The sequence below is a fragment of the Austrofundulus limnaeus genome, unplaced genomic scaffold (genome assembly GCF_001266775.1).
Source record: "Austrofundulus limnaeus strain Quisiro unplaced genomic scaffold, Austrofundulus_limnaeus-1.0 Scaffold120, whole genome shotgun sequence".
Classification (NCBI taxonomy): domain Eukaryota; kingdom Metazoa; phylum Chordata; class Actinopteri; order Cyprinodontiformes; family Rivulidae; genus Austrofundulus; species Austrofundulus limnaeus.
The window spans coordinates 694,572-717,226 of NW_013952522.1; the positions used below are offsets into that span (position 1 = coordinate 694,572).

The 22,655-nt window shown below is 39.7% G+C and overlaps 1 protein-coding gene across 1 annotated transcript in view; it reads right to left on the reverse strand.

Annotated features, from left to right (window-relative positions):
* lmtk2 (lemur tyrosine kinase 2) overlaps positions 1–20,888 on the reverse strand; it is a gene marked incomplete in the record, with an annotated part of 24,554 nt that extends 3,666 nt beyond the window's left edge. The window contains 13 exon segments of the mRNA XM_014014912.1: positions 318–549; positions 632–764; positions 864–3,858; positions 4,606–4,755; positions 4,990–5,111; positions 6,664–6,748; positions 9,450–9,580; positions 13,071–13,158; positions 13,585–13,706; positions 13,862–13,938; positions 14,255–14,408; positions 15,041–15,174; positions 20,385–20,888. Of these exon segments, the coding sequence (XP_013870366.1) occupies positions 318–549; positions 632–764; positions 864–3,858; positions 4,606–4,755; positions 4,990–5,111; positions 6,664–6,748; positions 9,450–9,580; positions 13,071–13,158; positions 13,585–13,706; positions 13,862–13,938; positions 14,255–14,408; positions 15,041–15,174; positions 20,385–20,487 (4,526 nt within the window).
* Between the last annotated feature and the right edge of the window lie 1,767 nt (positions 20,889–22,655).

Here is a 22,655-nt window from a genome sequence, read left to right on the forward strand (position 1 = left end):
ATGTTCGTACGAACCTTTTGTACGAACAAAAGTAAGAGAAATTTAGGAAAAAAATACAAACATGTTCTTGCATGAGGCCCATTGTTCCAAAAGCCTCGAGGTTTACAGAGATGCAATTTAGCATAAAGGGTGAACTTAGCCAAAATGGAAAAGCTGTCTGTGGAAAAACTTTGATTCTGCACAATAAAAAAAAGTTGTTAATCTGTTCCGCTTCATCACACTTGAAGATTTTAATTATGTCCTGACATGTAAAACACAAGGAGAGGACTTCCTTCTTCTCATGACTGCATGGGATTTTGAGATGTAGTGTCAACTTGCCTCCTTGTTCGATGTCCGAGTCGGTGAGGTGTGTGAGAGAGAAGCTGGCGATGCTCGCCGGCGAGATGGAGAACCGGGAGTAGGCTGAGGAACTGCTCCAGCTGGGCTCCAGCACCCGCCCGACTGCAGGGGCCGTAGAGGAGATCACCTTGGAGAGGGGTTCTTTATCCGTCTTGGGCAGGAAGGCTGGGGCGTGGGAGGTGAAGTCATCGTCCCATTCGAAACCACCACCTGCAAGAGTTTGATGGAAATGTCCAAATGTGTAGTGCCTCGATAAGGAGCAGGTGTGCAGATCAGGATGTTTTGCCGTTACCTTCTTCATCTGTGGAACTTTCAGAGTTGGCAAAGCGGTTCAGGTAGCTGGACGTGGACACGGGGCTGCTGATCTCTGGCACCTGGCTGCTTGAGCCGGACGAGTGGTCGCTCAGTTCCTTAGTGGGGGTCTCCTAAACCACAGAGAAATAGAAAATAATTTACATTCCACTTTGACAAAATAACAAATATAAACCTTTGAGAGGAGTCTTAAATCTTATTTAATTCTTTACCTGGTCGAATAGGTAGACTGTGACATCGTCAAAGAAAGACACAGATCTTCTGGAGTTCTCTGCATTTCTCCTCTCAGAGAACGGAGGAGTCGATGCTTCGATGTTCAGGGTTGTGGGTTTCAGCAAGCTCTTCAGGTTTTTTGCACTGCTGTCGTCTGATATCACAACAGGCACCGGGTGCACGGTTTCATCCTCGCTGTCTGAGCTGGAGCTGTTCAGCTGGTACGCCCGCATGTCGTCATCAGAGTCGTCGCTGTTCTCGTCCTCCTCGTCGGCATCCATGCCATCTTCCAGTCCATCTAAACCCGAACCATCCCGCCTCCCCAGGTATCGGCCCTCCATGTCTGGCTCTTTGATTTTATGGCCATCTGTGGCGTACGTCCTGGTCAGCTTAGCGTGAACTGGGCCCTCCGGGGCTGGAACTGATATGGTTGCAGAAGGCAGAGTCGAGGTTTCTGGATCTTCTGATGGACTCAGATGATCTGGRTTTGTGTTGAAGAGCTTTGGTTCATTTTCATCTTTGCTCTGGTTGTTGATAGATTCCTCCACCTCGCTCTGGTGTTTCTCTGGAATATCTAAAACCATTTCTGGATCTGTGTCCTCAACGTTGACATCAGTTGTTCCCCCGAGCTCAGAATGTACCTTAGCAGCTACAGACGGTTCTTGCTGAGAAAATAAAGTGTCTATATCTCTTTCCTTGTTGTGTTCCAGAGCTGCACCTTCTGAGTTCCTCAGCCAWGTGACTTCAACGACGTTTCCTGCCGTCGTTTCTTCAGACTTCTTCTCAGTTTCTGATTCATTGTCAGAGAAGTAAGCAGAGTCCCGATAATTGCTACCTATAGGTGGTTCCTCTGCAGGAGCTACATGATCTGGCTGCTGATCCCCATCGAGATCCTCACCGGGAGTAATCAATACACCCTCTACTTCAGAGATRATTATTCTCGGTGGAACCAAATTTGCAGAAGCGGTGAGCTCTTCTGACTCTTCTTCTTTGGTAGTGCTGATGCCATTTTTCACAGGAGAGCTGTTCTCAACATTTGGCTGAGAGTTCCACTCAGGAGACTCCAGGTTCTCGGTCTCATACCCGCTGTCTGATATTTTATAAGGAGGCTGAAGTTTGTCTTGAGGTATCCGAGCAGTCAGCTCCTCTCCTTGTTCCCCCAACCTATGGATGTCGAGAGAGTCCAAAGAGTCTGGCGTCTCGGCTGCATTGTCTATAGTTGGAACAGTGGTAGACATACTGTCCTCCAGTAGACTGTCCTGGCTGATCTGATCTAAAGATGGACCAGATACCAGAAGAGAAGATCTTCCAGGAGCATGTCCATTACTTCCTATGAAGGATTCGTCATGATCAGAGAGATTTGTTTCCATATCTAAATCTGCGTCTTCAATCAGCTCGCTCAACAGATCATTACTTGTTAGGTCTTCATTCTGTCCATTTTCTGAGGATGACGCGTGAAACATGTTTTCAGATATTTTAGTTCCTGTAGCTTTTGAGGCTTCAAGGTCATCTTCAAGGCTGGAAATTTTGGCATCTGTGCACAATGAGTCTGTAATGGCACTGTCAGAAAATGTAACAATGGGCTCAAACCTCTCAGAGGTAGAATCAAAACCAGAGTCTATACATCTGTCTGAAGACGGCAGCAGATTGAGGCTTTCAGTAGAACCATTTCTAACTGGCTGCTGGTCATTCGTGGTATCAGCTGTGACCACCGTAATGGAAGGCACCAGAGTTTCGTTTCCTACCAGAGACTGGTGTATCTGCTCCAAGTTGGTACTCTGAGAGTCTAAAAGTTCGTGTGTTGAGAATGTGCTACTTGCTGCAGGTTTAAAGTATGCATCTGCTGTGTTTAAGCTGCCTGAAGACTCAAGGTTGTCCCAAGAATTCATTCTGAATGCTTCCTCTGGCTCATGGACTGTGCCAGGTAAAAGGAAATTCTGCTGGGAGCTTGGGAAGCTGGAGCTGTCTTTCATCAGGTTCTGGTCTCGGAGAAACTCAAAGTTATCAGCTAGCTTCTCACTATTGAAAAGCCTCTTTGCATCTGTGTCCCCCCCATCCCGTTTCAATGAAACCAACAGGTGAGGGGGAACCTCTAAAAAAGAACCTCCAAAGCTATGACTTGGATCCACGTTTTGAACCTCTGAGGCGCCTTCGTGGAAAGGGTTCCCACTGCGCTCTGGAAGCTCCAGAAAATTTTGTCTCCACGACGGAGAGTCCTCGTGTTTCGACCCATCTTCAGTGAAAATGTTGGTGTGGTAAGGACTGTCATTTTCAAGAGATGACCAGATGTGGCTGTCAGGTAAATATGAGTCCTTTGAGTCAATGCTTTGGTGGAAAAAGTCTGCATCCGTGCTAGACTCATCCAGGCGGGCATCCTGAAGAACAACAAAATCTTTATGATTTGTAGAAAAGTCCATGTCTTGTCCTTCGTTTCCATCTTCCCCAACAGCACTCTCCCCTTGTTCCTCTAGCTGTATGTAATACTCATTCCCATTGGAGGACTTTTGTGGATCAAACACAGGAACAATGCCAGGAATTCCAGACGGAGTGTTCCCATTTTCTGCTCCTCCTGCTCTGGTTGAAGGATCTGGGAAATGAGCCTGGATGTCTTCCCTGGAAGCAGGAAAGAACATGCTGTGGTAGTTCAGGGTTGTGTCCATGCCTGAACTGCCGTGATTGCCATCGTAGTGGTCATGCTTGGCGGCCTCCCAAACATACTCAAAGCTAAGACCTTTGCTTGTTTCGGTGACAGTTAGAACTTCGTCTAGCTCTTGTCGCAGGGCGTCATCAGCAAACTGTTCCAAGATTGGRAAAGAGGAATGGCTAACAGTCTGTCGTGTGGATGTGTTAGGCTTGAGTGCATCCCAGCGTTGCTCAAAGTCTTCCTCTATGTCCTTTTGGCCTTGCATGCGGAGATAGATGAGCAAACGATGTACTTCCTCTGCGGTGGCTCGCCTTTCTGGAGATAGCCAACAAAACTGCAAGACCTCATACCTGCAGTTAGACACAAAAAAAGAGACATCTTTTTTAAAGTCTACATTTTCTTAAAGGAAACCCTGACAAGTTGTAACATTGTTTGATCAACATTTACTTCAAATGTAAAACAAAGACAGCAAAAATACTGTAACAGTTAAAATTTTTAAAATTTCTAATGAATGATGGTGCAAGGTCTATCCCCCCCTCTATCAATGGCAGCTTAGCTTGTTATCTTTGATGTTAACACAAAAGCTAACAGGCTAAGTTGTGGTTCTTCTTGCATGAAGCAGCTCTACTATCCTCCATCCATATTTTCATCTGCAGGCTGAGTAATTTCTACCTTCTCCTCTCTGTCAACATGCTCTGGTTTCATTTAAACTGGCTGATCATCAGATATTGTCTAAGATTAACCTTCAGGGTGGACAGAGCTTGCCCACAGCCTCACACCGGAGGGTAAAAAAATGCTTTGCATGGGCGGAGAACCAAGTAGAACTTCATCATTTACCTACTTTGCTTTGTGGCTTACATAAAATGTTGTTGTCCATGTGTATATGTGTGTGTGTGTATATATATATATATATATTTATATATATATTTATATTTGATAGAAATTAAACAGCCTTCAGTATTTTTACAGTCGGTGTTTTACATTTGAAGTAAATGTTTATCAAATAATGACTAGTAGAAGACATTATAGTCGGGTTCACTTTAATAACTTTGAAATGTCTGGAACAAAAAATATAAAAAATGTTTTAAAAAACTCACCATCTATCAGAATAAGGAAGCTCTAGTTGTGGCTTAAACAGTTTGACTTGTTGCTCYTTGATGACATGGTTCAGGACCTCCCGGTCAGACAGGTGTGGGTACGGCTGAGCTGCATTCTCAAACAGCTCCCATAACGTGACCCCTAAGGCCCTATAAACAAACAAGGAAGAAACAGCTGATGAGGTCAAGTGCAAGGATGCAATAAATGGGATGTGTTGGAAATAAATCAAAAGACCCTTAAGTCTATTCACTTTCACAAGGGTGGTCAAATAGTTATGACTGATGAGTGCACATATGTTTGCRTTTGTTTCAGGGTCACACACAGCCCACACTCATTATCTGTTTATGAAAATATCCTGGGGTTAGCTGATATCTTGTACCCACCACACATTGCCAGGCTTGGTCTGCTCCAAAGTGACGACACCCCCATGACGCTCCCCAACCAGCTCAGGAGCCAACCACCGAAGAGGTGCAAACACATCGTCCTCTGTGATGATGTAATCCTCCTACAGAAACAGATACACTTCTTTAAAGACACTGATCGTTTTCTTCAAGTAAAACTTCACACAGTTATAGAAAAACTATAAAAAGCACTATAAGGAGGAGAAATCAGTCTGTGTTTGAGACAGCACATCCCGACATTGCCTCTCCCTTTTCTTACAGAAATAGATCCACTGGGTGACCTTCTCTTATGAGTATTAAATTCAGACGGCTGATCTGACAGCTCAGCAGTATTTCAGGAATGCAGCAGATCCAGCGACTTAGGACATACGCAGCATGTTGAGTTACAAAGGAGGATAATCTGAAGTCTTCATTGAAATTAACCTTGTGCTTATCAAAGACACACTTTCAAAAGAAAAAAGATTTGTTTTTGAGACCATCTGGAGGCCTAAAAATACCAAAACTTGAGAAATGCATTAGATTTAAAAGTAGATTAATTTTAACCCTCGCTGAGGAACATTAGGATGAACACTGGGGATCAAACTTGGGACACGTCTTAGACCAACTGATAACACATTTGTTTGTTTGTTTTTATCTGGCCAAAGAATAAGTACAATTATAATCTTTAGATGCCTTCAGTGCAATCTGTAAAGTGAAATATAAAACTTGTTGACCATCTAAATATATAACACCTTTGCAAAAACAACTAAGTTGATTTTTTAGAGGATTTGGTTGATTCAGCTGCATCATTAAGCACTGCAGTACCTGAGTTTTCCTAGAGCTGGGTGACTTTTGTCTTTTCAAGCCGAATTAGCTAAATTATACAACAAATCAGGAAACGACTTGTTCTTACAGCRCATGCCACACTAAAACACATGCTATAGACAGACTTTGTAATGGGTAATGACACACAAAGTTGTTTTTTAACAAGCTTTTCCACTGAAGGGAAAACCTACAGCCAACGCCTCCTCCAAAAATTACAGTTTTGAATACATTTCAGCCATTGCAGTTTATCTTGAAAAGATAATGTGGTGGTCAGTGGTGAGCTCAGCTTTACTGCCAGAATGCATGTATCCCCTCCACCAATAATCTATTGAACCAGTGAAAAAAAAAAGAAAGATCACAGGCTAGCAGAATAAGCAGCAGCATCACGTCTTTGTACCTGAAACCTTTGTTACATTAAAGTTTATTTTTAGCTGCAAGATTTGGTGAGTAAAATTTAATTTACTGCATTTCCTTTGTGGGCATGTTAATTTTTTAAAGCAAAAATGTGAAACAGCAAAGGTCCTTAATTAAAAAGCGGCAGCTGAGATTAGCTCTCATTAAAACTGATTTCTCTGCTTTCAAACGATGTGTTGTGCTGACACTTGTGCTATATTAATTAGCTCTAAAATAAGGAAAGGTTGGGGGAAGCATGACTTGGTGGCAGATATTCAAAGATCCCATCCCTGTTAGGCACAACGTCTTCGATATTTTTAAGCTAAATTGAGCAGATACAGTTTRTTCCAGGTAAATGTCATCAGTTTTACAATGGCCCCTTTCTCGTGACAAGATTCTGAACAGTGACGCTTTACTTTGCTTACTCAAATAAATTAATAAGCTGATGTTTGTGCTTACTTTGTATCTGTAGGGTCCGATCCCATAATCACCCACTTTGACTGTGAGATCTGCAGTCAGGTAGCAGTTCCTCAGGGCCAGATCACTAGCAGAGCAAAAAGGAAAAACATCAGCATTAATTACTGAGTGGGTTAGATATTTCACAAAAGGTAGCAGCAAAGCTTTTACTGCTTCTAGACAATAGAAATGCAGGGATTWTTGTGCACACAGTTGTAATGTTTTACTGTTTGTTCTTTTGTGTAAAGGATGCATGTTGAAGTGTGAGATCACAAAACAGGAGGCGAGGCGGGGGGGAGAGAGAGAGAGAAAGAGAGGGAGGCAGAGAGAAAAGTCTGGCAGGGATCACAAATGATTAAAGCATCAACAGGAAATTCATATAGAGTCTTGTCATTTCCTCCTGCTCATCGCATTGCAACACGGGGGCTATTCTTGACTCAAGCATACAACAACAGGGGGGACATAGTTTCTGGAGGGTGGGGAAACAAACTGAGGAAGGTTTGTTGGTCTGCCAGGAGAGGGCGTAACAAGCTCTGAGACTCTGCACATTAAGACACACAGATGGGGGTTCATTCATTCAAGAGGCAGGCTTTGGTTTCCTTTTGCTCCTGCAGGACTGATGGTACACCAAGTCCTTTTAAAACCACCCAATGACAAACACTGCTGACACTAGTATCYTTGTGCACACATGGCCCAGCTACTGTCAGACCCACTAGAACCTCTGTAAAATACATGATGGTGTATTTTAAAACACTCCTGTCCTATGTTGTAGTGTAACATTTGAACATACAGTAAAGCACCAGAAGGAAACATAGTTCTGATKAATAAAAAACTTGGAAGGGATCACAAGGGTTTGTAGATGTCTAGCTACCTTCTACTTTCCTTTACCTGCTTTTTTGTTCATTTTAGATCTGTTAATAATTACTAAATAATACAATTTTACAACAAAACACATTTCACATTTAAGACAGCCATTCTGTGTGACTTTATATTAAAGGTACAACAGAGCAAAAAAAGGGAAGACTTTTGACCAGCAGCAGGTGTATTTGAAGAGAACAACCTAAATGTTGCAAAACTGAAAATGATCCATTATTTAGCAAGTTTAAAGCATATCAACAAAACAAAATGACTCAAAGAAATAAAATCAGACTAATTTAGCCATATAAACAAACATAGAGATTTTTGAAATAAATCCCTGGTTTTAGACTGGATTAAAAGGCACCTGTGTCTAAGACAGGACGCCACTTGCAAAGTGCAATACCACTTATTGTTACCTAYTGTTAATAATACTTCACAACATCCCATAAAATACCAAGTGAATGATTTTCCCMRAGTCTAGAATGTAATTAGCTAGATTTAGTTTTGATCAGTTCGCTAAAGTTACAGTTGAAATCAACCTCATCAATAAACAAGGCCTCAGACATTCCTGTTTTACCCAATCAGGTTTCAAATGTCACTCTGCAGCTCCACCGTTTTGACCAAATATGGTCACTTCTGGTTGCAAAACGATTGAGACAGTGACGAGTGAATGCCAAAGTCAAGGTTTCAAATGGCARCTGGAAAGCCAGAGGGTGACATCATGCAGAAAATCCCTTCTTTGTCATAAAAAAAAAAGTAAGAAAGAAAAATAAAAACATCTTGGAAACATAATTTTACTGATTGTGAAGCTTTTAAAAACCAACGAAAGAAGTTTTTGACCAAGAACTTAAATGACTCCTAACTATTTAATCTATAGAGTTAAATTAAATATATAAAAAGAATTGAACTATTATCATTTCTGAAGAACATTTTCTAGACGTAGCACGGTGCTCATTGGGTCTTCTGTAGATACATTCTCCCTCCTGCGTAGCAATGCTGAGGTTTCAGCCTGGGCCATCAGCTCACATTGAACACACCCAGGGGAGCTTTGTGTTCCTGTTAGTGCACCACAAACAACCCATCCCTCAAACAGAGCTGGCAGAATGCGCCTGTACTCCTAATCATCCAGTTTACATTACTTTTTTTTGTTTTTCAAATATAAAGTGCCAAAGCATTTTTTCCATGAGTTCATATAAAATTAGTCCACACAGAAGGACGTTTGCAGAACTCTGAGCTGTAACAAGGATTCAAACACAACGCCCAATATGAGGATATCCATTTACATGCAAAGAGCAGAATCATCATATCCCTCTGGCAGCGGACAGCTGACACTGTGGCAATGCATGGGAGCTGTGTAATTGGAACTCTTCGAGCTTATTCTGAGCATGCAAAATAGAGCTGATGAGCTGAGCATCGTATGTTACCCCCGAGCGACGAGTTCCCAACACCCCCTGCTGGCTGCTGGCCAGACATCCAGTACTTGCCGGGGTGAAAATGAATATGAAATGCAGCCCCTCTGCCGTACGCCCCTTTTTTGGAGAACGCTGGTCCTCGTGAGACTGGTTGGACAGTCAGCGTGCAAGTAAAACTAACAGATGACCCACATCTTCATAATGGTTTCATACAACGTTTATGACCGTGTACACAGATCATGACAGTCTCTTTAAAAATTTATATTTGTTCCGCAATAAATCAACCAGACGCTGATACTTTGTATTTATGTGGTGTCAAATTATTTATGTAATTACATAAAACTTGACAATGAGCTTTTTTTAATTTCCACCACTTTTTTAAAAATTAAAAATATATTTTCTTGTGATACAAAACATTTTTTGTGTCTAATGCCACCGACACCTGTAAGCATTTTCTTAATTGTGTGATCAGCTGACTTAGATCCAAACTAACTAAGTGTGGCAGTTCTGAAGTGCTACCTGTGCAGGAAGTTGTGTTTGTGAAGGTGCGTGATGCCAGCAGCAATTTCACAGGCCATCCTCTGCAGCTGCAGCAAGTCAGCGTTTCTGAACGTCCAGTCCTGCTGAGACAGAAAGATCCGCAAATCCCCCTGAAAGGCAGAAACACACAGCACAATYAGCCCACCAACATCAAAACTAATCCAGCTGAAAAGTTATGTTATTATTGATAAAAAAGGAGTCTTATTAAAATGCAATGWGTAGAAATCGCCACACGGGAGCAGCACTCCCCCCCTCGTCCTGTCTTCTCAGCACTTCTGATGATGTGAGGCCGAGCCAAATAAGGGTAACAGCATTTAGTTCAGCTCTGTGCCGTGAAACAAATGTGGCATATTTTCCTGATCTGAGTCATGCTCAGATCAGGAAAACACATCCTGCCGGAATTATAAACCAGACGTATTTACGCACAAACACTGAACAACAAACTGTGACGACAGCGCAGTGAGGAGTCAATCAGGAAGAGCACTGGGAACAAATGGTTAACCTCTGGGCAGACTGTCAGAGTGGCAGTAAATATGAATTTCAACACTATGTCAGCTATGTGCCGCTTCACATGTGTGACTGTCATTCAGTAAAATGTAACAGAATGTACTGCCCACACATTATAGCACACTGTACAATTTACAGTTTTATGTCTCCCTGGTTAAAAGGCAAAGGCTTTACGATTGTGTGCACGTTACACAAACTGTGGGACATTCCAGATCAGCCACCATCTCTACCCTGAGGAATGAGCTACTAAGACACACAAGTCTGTAGAGAGTTTGTGTCGCTTTAGTCCGAGACCGTGTGCGTCGGGGGTTTGTGTGCGTTTATGATTACAAAGAGTTTGCTTTCCCCCCAAGCTATTTCTTTACAAGCAGCTTAGATCCATCATCTTACGTAAGCGCTATTCCACTTGCTCCATCCAAACTCACACCTGCATAAACACACACAGAGAGACACACACCATCCCCACACAGCTCTGGGAAGGAGTCTTTACTGAAGAGCTATATTCAAGTTATGGTAAACGACACCGTGTGCCTATATTTATTTGGGAACGCTTGCAGCGGGAAAATGAGTTTGGGTTCTAGGAAATTGTTGTTGTTAAAATACCGAAAAACAAATAAATTTAACTTTGTATGTGGCCAATGAATGACAAGAACGTGCATAACGCAAGTCAACCTCATCTGATACATTGTCAAGCATTAAAAAAAATAAATAAAAACAAGATATTTTTAGTAGTGGTTCAGCATGCTGCTTAGAGATACTAGAGGCAGGTCATTCTGTAATTACTATTAACCTATTTTCTTAAGGGTCAAGCACAGTTACTGGGTCACTGAAAGCTGCCAAAAACTATTATTACTGTTAGTAAAGCCAGTTAAATTAGGACCAATTATTCTTAAGTGGCCAAATTCACTGGTTTATTGCTGCAAAATGAGTTATCTTCAAAAACTTAACCCAGCTGTCCCAGAGACTAATGTTTCAACCCTAACTGAAAATTTGAATGCATTTACAAAATGTTTATAGTTAAAAAAACAACTTTAAATTTTCACAAACAATATAAATAATCCTCCAGTTTATTAGAAGTATTTAAAAAAAAAATAACTGAGAAAGGAATTTCAGTATTTTTTTAAATAAAATTATTTCTTCTTTTTGTGGTATTTTTTTTGCATTCCCCAAAACCTAGCATATTATCTCAATTACAGAATTTTTACAGACCATTTTTTCCTACTAGTCTGCAACATAAACTAAACTGAATCAATGTCCAACAGTAAATTTGTTATGGAAGAAAAAATGTAATTAGATGCGTTAGAATTTTAAAGACACTAGATATACTTGTAATGTAATTATAGACACTCACAATCTGATGACAGCAGCAAACAAACCAATAAATTTTTATTTACGTTCGTCCCCTGATTGTAGATTACAGGTCTCACAAAGTACGTTGGGTTTCAAAACACCTCCTGTTTAAGCGGCAGCTGRTAGTTAAATAGAAACTCTGTCTCTATGTTGATGTAGAAAATAACACGTTCTTGAGTCGGCTCATACTTCTTCTGACTTCCTTTATAAACATCTTAAACATGTTACAAATAACTCATGTTGAGTCACAGCAATGATAATTTGCTAGCAAAGTTTAGCTGCAGTCTGTTTTAGGAACAAAAATAAATAAATAAAAAAGTGAGATTTCCGAGCGTCTGATCGGTATTTCAAGCTAAAAAAATGTCCGATTTCCGTCACTAGCCTAATTGCTGCATCACTAATATATTCAGTGATCAAAGCGCTTTGACTCAGGTTTCCCAGAATAGAAACCCACATTCAATCAACAACGTGTACGTCACAGCAGAATAGCTTTTTGGGGACTCACCTTGTCCACTGTGCAGCTGCAGAGTCACATTTCATGTTTGGACATCTAGTCGTTGACTGATAAGGCCTCAGTGAGTAAGTCGTTATCAACAAGACATCTTTTCCTCACCRTCCACACAGAAGCACTTGTTGCAACACGGTCACTTTTAATCTACATCTTTAAGCTAAGAGAACAGACGTGTTCAAAGAAAATAACCGCTTTTCGTCTGCGTCCAGATCTATCTTCAAGCCCTCACAATTATTTATCCAGCAAGAGATAACAAGCATAGGCATCACTCAGTTGTGCTCCCCTCACACATTATCACCTTCAACAGACAGGACCTGCTCTTCATCGCGCCAAACTCTTTAATGGTTTGTGGCGAGTCATTCACCTTGACTTATTTCCACGTGCTGTCAGAGAGATTACTGGAGCTGGCTGGGAAAAGGAGCACAATGCCAGTACATATGCCAGGTCTGGGCAGCTGACAATACCCCAGCCCAGCAAGATTACACAACGTCTGGCAAGACGAACGGAACTAGACGCGACTCTGTTGGATGTGCTCGGTCAGAAAAATGAAACTTTGCCAATCTGTATTACTTTCATGTATTTCTCCAAAAAACAACARCAAAAAAATGATGACTGGCAAAAGACTGTGTACTGATTTAAAATAGGAGAAGAATGTGGACAAAAACTATTGTTTGGATGATGAGAATTAAGACGACAAGTTGGTGAATAGAAGTAGTTAATATTATTGTATTTCCCATACTAGAAGTTTCTTTAAGAGCAGCTTAGTTTCTCAAGAATGTACAGTACTCCACAGCAACCAGTGACCACGAGGTTCTGGCCATAAAAAATGCACATACACAGCAGCAGTCACAGGCGACACCAGAGTGTAAACGGAGCCTGTTGCTTTACTGGGTGAGGTGGGAACGTGAGAAGTCCCTGGCTTACTGTAACTATGTAACTGTGGTGAAGGAGGGGATTAGAGGAGGAAAGGAACTCCCCTCAGTCTCAGTCCAATCCCCCCAAAGACCAAAAACATCAACGAATCAGTGACTACGATGGGAGTTGGAGTCGGTGTGTTAATGTAGGAGAGGGTAAAACCAGTCACTGATTCAGTGTTTCTGATGTCTGAACAAGTCTCTGAAAACAAATACTTGAACTTGACAGACAAGAGTCAGATTCCTCTATTAATTAAGTTTTGACAGTAATTAGCACATGATTAGTTGCACATGTTATTGGCGCGTATAGTCACTCACCATTTCACAGTACTCAAAAACAAGCAGGAAGGGAACAGCCTCGACGCACTGACCGAGGCACTGGAGGAGGTTTGGATGCTGCAGCACCCTGAAGACAAAACAAGTCTTTGATTTAATGATGATTGGTGGGGTTCTAAGAAAATATTGATACATTGAAATATTGTGATATTTAATTTCCTGATACTGTATCAATTCTCTAAAGAACTGTATCAATTTTTAAGGTTTAATGGGTGGATGTTGTAAGAATGCAATTCTCACTGTTCAGTGTTCTTCTGATTGCATAAATAATGCATGGTGTGCTCTTTATACTGAGTTTTGTCATGATATCATATCACCTAATTCTTACCGATACATAGTCCTAATTGTTAGGGCAGCAAAAAGCTGTAAACACACTTGTGTTCTTGTAAGTGAAGTACATGTTAAATGTTGTGATAAACAAATGAAAGAACCGGTGAATAACTCTGTGAAAATCCTTCACTCAAAGAAATAAATTAAATGAAAAAAAAACATTTACCTGTATGGATCCCCTTGCTGCTGCAGAAAGTCATTTCCTTCCTTGGCGCTTGCATTAGCTTTCAACTCCTTCACCACCACTCTGCTTCCTCCCGGGTCTGTGTAGATTTCACTCAGAATAACCTGTATAAAAGGAAATAAATGAATGTCTGAACACTGAGTATATCCAGTGAGCATCTATTACATGTTTTTTCTTTCTTTCAGAACTGACCAGAAAAAAGAGCCAATATTTTTCTTGCCAGTGACATAAATGACACACACACACATTTTTTCCTTACCTGACCAAACCATCCATGACCAATCTCTTGGATGTAACTCAAACTGTGACGTCCTACTTTAAAGCCAGCGGATGCCTCTGTGACACCAAACACATAAAACAAGTTAATGAAGACCATGCTGACAACCTACAACTTGTTTCGCTCTTATTTTTAACTCACACAATTAAAGGGTTAGGATTTGTTAAAGGTTTGCCTACTGCCTTTCAGGCCAGAGTTTTAAACTAAAAGATCATCTTACGACGAGAGGTGGAGTTCTGATATAAACAGCTGAAAATACTTTGTCTCATTCGTTTAAGTTTTCTGTGATTGTCACAGTATATACCGTACTTCCATCATTGAAGGTAATATTATAAATCAGCAATTAATAGATCTGTTTGAGAGTGTTTAAGTTACCTGTAATGCTGGCAAGAGGTTGGAGATGTGGGGGTCCAGGCAGCAGCACGGGGGACACATCGAGAGTGTAGACCTCGGCTGGAGGATGCATAGAGGGCGTGTCCTCTGCTGGCGGAGTGAAGTCGACCTCATCTTCAAAGTGGTCTTCAAACTCCTACAACAAGAACAATAACAAGTGGGCTTTTTATATTTTAAAAAGTAACATTCACAGACAATCTGTAGAAAGTCACAAAGGATGCACAGTAGAGCTGAACAGTTTCTGACTCACCCGGGTTAAAGAGCAGAATCCTCACTGGATTAGGACTCATAAGGACTCATTAGGACGCGCTTCAATTTTTATTCTCATTCTCCTTATTGTTTTCTTGACTTGTTTTCCTTCTTCACTCGTACCACTTCGTTTCATTTAGTTCTCTTTCATGGTTTGCTTATGCGCACCACTACACCAGAGCAAATTCCTAGTCTGTAACTCGCTTACTGACAATGGCAATAAAGTGTTTCTGATTCTGATTAATCTGAGATCTAAATTAATTTGTGTCCTTGCACAATATGTTGAAAATATATTCTTCATGCAAGATCACTATTGCAAAGTATTACTTTGAAATACCCAAGTGCTATTCATTCATGATGTAGTTATATATTTGGCTAATCTGATGGACTCTCACAGCCCTTGATGCCCACGCCTGGTTTAGATGATCATGGCTAAAAAGTCTAATGCACACTCTGTGTCACTGTGTAGTTAATAAATGAAGTCTGAATTAGAGCAGGTAAAATTGTGCCAACTCTCACCTTAAAGTTGATCTCCCTTTCTTTGCAGCAGGTCACACAGTTCAATACCAGCACAACCAAAGCCACCAGCACCATCAATGACACCACCAAGGACAGGTAGAGAGACACAGACCAAGTGTCCCCTGCGCTTCCGCCTGAAATTACAAAAAGATAAAAAAAAAAAGTGCTGAAGCATCCACTTTTGTAGTTTCGATTAGGACATTATTCTGAAAAGAACAGAAGAGTGCACCTTACAGAACTGTTAGGTTAGACTAGAAATATAAACATTAAGTGGGCTCGGCAGTAACACTAAACTAAAAGCGTGCAGGTTTTTCTTCTCTATCTACCCACAACAAAAAGTTGCTTTCAGCCCAACATCTTCTTGTCCAGCTTCTACTGTTTGTTGGCGTCTTTTGCAATTAAAAGCCACACAAATCTAACTAATTAATAAAACTATATTTTACAAAAACAGCAAACCGGACAAGATTGTCCAGGTTTTCCTCACAACCACCCAACCTCTACCCCTCAGACATTCAGAGACAGCTGGGGGTGGTTTCGCTGGCCCGTTGGCAGCTGATGGTGCAGCAGTGGTTGGCAGCAGGTGTGGGTCTTCTCGAGCGAGGATGCTGTGGCTGGCCAAGCAATTCCAGTTTCAGGTCTGACAACAGCTTTGCAGCCCACTCACTCACTGCAGTTGTTAGCCAGCACACCAATGCTCGTTAGAAAACACGAGCCTCGCGCTTTAGCAAAACCCATCACAAATCTGGAGCATATTTGTTGTGAAAGCTGACAAAGCTAAATAAAAAAGTGTGTGTGCACGTGTGTGTGCGTGTGTGTTGGGGGGGTGGGTATTTTAAGCAGATAAAAAGAGAAACAGGAAATAAACTGGGCACTGTGGGCAGCAAAGGGGGCAGATTTGATGCAAAATTAACAAGAGCTAATAGAATAAATGTGATCCATCATATCGAAATGAGGATTAAGTCAAATTAGGTCAAAATGACCTAATTACATTTTCAGATTCTTAGCTTTAAAAGCTACACTTTGATACGTGGATCATTCTGATATCATCATTAAATCCATATTGATGACTTAATTTGTCTTGTTGGTTATAATAATACATAAATATTTGGTCTGAATCCTACTTTTATGTTATTTTACTGAGGAATTTTTGATGTCCTTATAAAGAAGAAACCTCAAATTGTATGTAAATATTGAGATTTCCCAGCTGAAAAGAAACAAAACTTTGCTAGCTCACAGGGAAAATCTCAAAATTTTAAAGGTGTTTTTCCTCAAAATCAGTTTTTTTGTTGCTACTGTTCAAAAAAGTGCTTCAAAATTTTGTTTTATGATTATATTTCAGACAGTTCATTCAAATGATACATTGATACGGCATTTATTCATTATATTTTGACAAAACACAATTTTTGTTAGCATTTTAGTCAAAACACTATTTGCCTATACAGTATCTCCATATATCACTTTTGGACTTAATCCTCGTTTCGATGTGATGGGTCACAAGTATTTGTGTGTTGTACGGCCATCAGCAGACACCATTTTTAAAAGGTTTAATCATTGTTTTTCTCATTATCCTCACCTTTTCGTGACTCTGGATGCGTGTGGTGGGGGGTACATGTGTGAGAGACAGTAAGCGACACAATCTGCTCCCACACAGCCATCAAGTTTCCTAAATATCACTCCTCATTAACGGAGCCATTCATTTGAAAGTTAGAACTGTTGCTCGCTGGACAGTCAAAGAACATTAAAGTCAAGCCTTCACAACTTTATCGTCTGACTCATTCCGTACAAACATAAATTTTCTTCTCACTTGAAAAACAGCTGAATGCACTTGCTTGATTTATATTTTGCAAATGCATGAAATGTAAAAGCAATCTCAGTCCACTGCAGCACATCTCAGCATGATATGTGAAACATGACAACTGCAGTCAGTTCTTAAACAACCTACAGCTACAGGATTCCTTCTGCAAACAACTCAGTGTGAAGATGTGCAATGAAGGAACTGTCTGAAATGAAATACTGATGAGATGAAGAATTAAACTTTAAACAGGTCAACTGACACAAACAAATGCTACTGAATTTACAAAGCTGGTTAATTCAAGCATTTCATGGTTTGAAGTTTGGATGTAAATGAGGGTCAAAGGAGTATAAGCAAAAACTACTAAAACCTTAGAGAAAAGTAATAATATAGAAAGTTATCTCAGATGTCAAGGTTGATTTAACGTGTGCAAAAAATATTAATAGAACAGTTACAACTACAGCGCACTAAGTTTTGTTAAAGCCTAACTACATCCTGACCTCTGGACGTGAAACATTACACTTAATGATCCAGAAAGAGCAATCCTGACTCATARCCTCGTGACTTTTAAAGCAAACAGGTTGTGAGGAAGTTCAGGACTCCCAGAAAAGGCCATAACAGTAGTAAGACAGGGGGCAAACAGCAGCTAAGCCACAGCAGCTCTACACAAGGATCAGTTCTGTCTCTGCTAGGATTTTAGGCTTTTGATTCCAACTTTGCAGGCCCCACCAAATGACTGAACTGTTGGTTTTTTTGGGGGGGGGACAAGTGCAACAGGGGGCTGCCATGTTTTATTTCGGTTGTGCTGCATATTTCAGTAGGCATTCTCACAGAGGAGGAGCTGACCCACTTTTTATAGGTTTTTCAACCAGTTTGGAAAATGAAATTAGTGAATCTTTGTACTTCATTCTCAGGAAAATAAATTACATTGACTGAAATGTTTCAAATCCAGCTAGCAGACTCAGTCAGTAGTAATGTCCACTTTTCTCTCAAAGAACTAAGGGATTTAAACACATCTTGTGTTTCTGCTGTTAAAAAAATAATTTAAATGACATTGTTTGACCTTCCCACTTGTCTGTTTTGTAGCAAACTTCAACATGGATTTTACCATAACTGTAGTGAAGACAAAACCTTTACAGGAAGTGGACGTTTATTTCCTGACAGCAACATAAAGGTGTAACAAGCATCATATTGGGGGGTGACGGTAACTAATTAAAASTACCGGAGTGTTAAAACAAACAAGAAAGAATAACAGAGTTTTGTCTTTAAGCGCCGATTTATGCAGGCCAAAAAATGAGATGGAAAAATTGCAGAGTAATAAAACCATAAAAGTTCGCTTATTTTACAGCACTGCTTTCCTGTAACACTGGATTACGATTACGCAAACAACCCTGTAACTAATCATTGACTGGTGATAAGACTGGAATATATTGCAGTTTCGCTGACTCACCMTTTACAATTTACACTTAGAAATTAGGATTTCACAAGACAGAATATWCAGGAACCAAAGTGACTGAGCTTCTCCCAATGGGAGAAACTTCTGACTACATTTCTGGAATTACGGTAGCAAGTAATGATTATCAAACTGATTTATAAATCCCTAAAAATCATATAACTGGTCAAAAACGAACTTGTTGCATAAATTGACTTGTTGCAAAAACAAAAAATTTCCCCTTGGTTACTAAAACATATGTGAGCATTATTTTGTGTCATTATTAGGTGATTTCTCATTCTGTTTTTATTAAATGGTTATATCGAGCGTTAGTGTTGTAATCACACAAAATGTTTTTAATGAAATTGGCTCCTGACAAATTAGAAAACAGCTTGCTTTTGTMAATACACATTAAATCAATTGGAAAACAATTGAATACATTCAATCATACATGCATACAATCATCCTACTCATGACAAGCCTCGTGATGCAAGTAAATAAAGGAAGTGCTATAAACATTAAAGAGGTTATTCAAGGTTTATTGAATAACCTCCTCTAATAATTTCCATTACAAAATTGAATAATTATAGGTTTATTGAAATTGTTTCTAGCCTTATTCAAGGCTAGAAACAATTTCACCATGCTGGTAGGCAAACATCAACTCTGCTTTGCCATAAACTTGGTTATAAAGTTAGGTAAAAAGAAAAATTTATTTACTTCATCACATTTTTTTAAATCAATCTAAAATCAATTATGGTGAAAAACAAAATATAATCAATTTTAATTCCAAAGTATTTCAGATTTGAACTGAAGTTTTAAGAATTAAAACTTTTTATCTAAAGACTAATTAATTATATGAGAATATCCATAAACAAAATGTTGTTTATAACTTTATTATCCAAACTGTGATGTATGTTACCCTAGATCTTTACTAATGTGTGGGTTTGCTGACAGTCTCACTCTACCTGAGCTTTAACACAGCTGCCTTCAGTTAATAAATGAGACGTACTGCCTTCAGTTTTGTCTTAAACGTTGTGTAAAATAAGCTCAGTTAACTTRGGCTCAGTGATACTCTGCCACTGTGAATGAATGTCCATCCCATCACACTGCCTTTATACATTACATTACATACTTGTTTCTGCCATTTTGGTGCAGTTTGACTTTCATCTGGTGCATTAGTTAGTGGCCTGACTTATTAAAAAGTCTTTAGTTCATTCTAATATTTCCATTTATGGGAAGTGTTCTTCAGCAGAACAAGAAAATCACCATCTACCAAATACACGGATGGATAAGATAATATTTATTTGGACTTTGTTAGTCCCTGTGGTGTAATAATGAACAAGTCTTTCTTTGGCAAAATGGGTAATAACTCTGTAACAAAATACTTGCAATTCTAACTGATGAAAAAAAAAGAATAATTAAATAGATTTTACCATTTGTTAAAATAGAATGTATTGATAAGCTGTAGTTCCTAAACTCCTCATGAAATTTGAAGGTGAGGACTTGAGAGAGACCTACACACTTTGAAACGACAACCAAACATAACTTCAGCTTGAATAAATGCAACAATTTGCAAGTTGTGAGTGTAACTTTTTTAATATGATCTAATACAGACAGGTATAAATAAAACTGGACCAACCTCATTAGGTTAGCATGCTTGTACTTGACGGCACCAAGCTGTGATAAATATTTAAAACCCTGGCACTTGCTGGTAAATATCCAACAGTGATGAAGTAGAATCCATTACAAAGTCCCCCCCTCCCCCCCACCCACCCCCATGTGAACAGGTTGAGCAAGTTTGTTTATGATTAGCTTCCCAGTTTGCCATTTAGCCGAGTCGTGACTTTGACGTGTAGTTGCTTTCCAATAAATTGTTTAAATATTCACCTTTACAGACAGAAAATAAAAGCTTATCCCATTACACTGTGACCAAATCACTGCAAAGGCACAGGCTTTAAATTAGTAAGAAACAAGTCAAGTTTGGTGTTAGCTTTTAGCTATCTGTTAGCAGCGGTTATTCATTCCAGCAAATGCTAGCTAAGAGGTCTTCCTAATATGGACAATATAATCAGAGAATTTATTATGCAACAGTGTACTGAACTCATCATGGGTTGACTCACCTGATCTGTAAATATACTGAAGAGGAGCAGCTTCAGAGACCCAAAATGCCGACAGAAAAATCCCACTGACCAGCAACAACACAGACCCACGGTGTCTCTCCATACTCCTGGCTGACTCAAAATGTTAGCCAAATAAAATCTTCGTCCAAATAACTGGCAGATATGACACCGAATAAAGTGTTTTAACCATTGATACTGAGTTTAACATCAGCGTAGGCTACATAGACACGCATACTTTCGGCTGGCTTAGCCGCTTGCTACTCGCCAGCTAACTGGCTCCAGTTAGCATGGAGGGCTAACAGTTTCAGCTGACGACAGCAAACACAGCCGCGACATGTATCGTCCCGTTGTCCATGGAGAAAAAACAGCCATCACCTTTCACGGCCTGTCATTTTAGGTGAACGCATCCAGATGTCACTGAAGTGAACACAGCTATGAATATTTTAATCAATAGTCCTCGCTATCATGAAAACACCTCTCCTCCAAAGCGCCATGTTCCTACAACGTCACGTCACGAAATGAGGCGTGAAACTTCAAGTGATTGACAACTATCTAAACCAATCAACACGAAGATATCCTTGGGATTTAATTTACACAGCCAATCAGCTTCGGGGTTTATTGCCAGTCAAGTAAATCCAGTTATTTGTATCAGAGCTGCAGAATGTCTTTTTTATGGGATGAATGCAAYGGAAGACGACCATCCAACATAAATTGGTTATTAATTAATTAATAACTAATACCTTAATAATTTACATACAACCGTATGACTGATACTAATACAACTGGCGCAGAGATGCAGGCTTTCATTTGTATGTTTTGTTTTTGTTACTTTTGTTGCTTCACTCAATTTTCATTGCTTATGTCTATTGAAGTTATACTCTATATCAGTGGTTTTCAAACTTTCTAGCTGCAAGCCTACAACATAACAGTTGCAGAAACTACATATATAAACTGCTAATAACACTGTTAAACCAAGCTTAATTATAATGTAAACAAACCTCCTAATTGTAATACTGCTTTCATGAATGTAATATTATTGTAATTTTATTTATTTATTTGCAATAATTAATGTGAGAATATTTCAGTCACTTAAATTGATGTCTAGAAATCATCTGGGGAGCCTCATTTGATGCTTTATGACCCACAGACCAATCTCAATCCCAACTTTGGGGACCACTGATTTATCAGATAACAGATAATATAATCAGAATCAGAATTGCTTTATTGTCATTCACACACAACATCAGCAACAGCAACAGAGATGCAACAGCAACAGAGATGCAACAGCAACAGAGATGCGATGCAGAATTAAATTTGACTGGATATTGACTGGACAGGGGTCTGAAACCTATAATGATAAAAAAAAATGAAGAAAAATATATTTTGTACCTTTTCCCACCAGATAAAATTTGTTTATAGCTGCCAAATCTAGAATTTAAAGGCTCAATTCAATTAAGTTTCAATTCAGTTTACTTGTATAATGCCAAGTCACAACAATTGTTGTCTCAGGGCACTGTACACAAAAAACAATAAATCTAAAGGCTCAGAATTCTGTGGAGGAATCTGATGCACCATGTCGCTTAGCACTGCCAACCACCACCAGGCTGGTTGATTCTAAGGACAAAACCCCCCCAAACACAAACTGAGTGGTATGGTGTATGTAGGGTAGAACTGTGAGGAATGTTCAGATCTCTACAGCGGGTAAAATAAGTATTGAACACGTCACCATTTTTCTCAGTAAATATATTACTAGAGGTGCTAATGACATGAAATTTTCAACCAGATGTTGGTAACAACCCAAGTGATCCATACATACAAAGAAATCAAACCATAAATGTCCAGAAATGAAGTTATTTGTAATAATGTGGAATGGTACAGGGAAAAAGTATTGAACACRYTTACTGAAGTTTATCTAATACTTTGTACAAAAGCCTTTGTTGGCAATGACAGCTTCAAGACGCCTCCTGTATGGAGAAACTAGTGGCATGCATTGCTCAGGTGTGATTTTGGCCCATTCTTCCACACAAACAGTCTTCAAATCTTGAAGGTTTCGTGGACCTCTTCTATGAACTCTGATCTTTAGTTCTTTCCATAGATTTTCTGTTGGATTCAGGTCAGGTGATTGGCTGGGCCATTCCAGCAGCTTTAGTTTCTTTCTCTGAAACCAACTGAGTTTCCTTGACTTTGTGTTTGGGCTCATTGTCTTGCTGAAATGTCCAGCCACGTTTCATCTTCATCATCCTGGTAGATGGAAGCAGATTTTTTATCAAG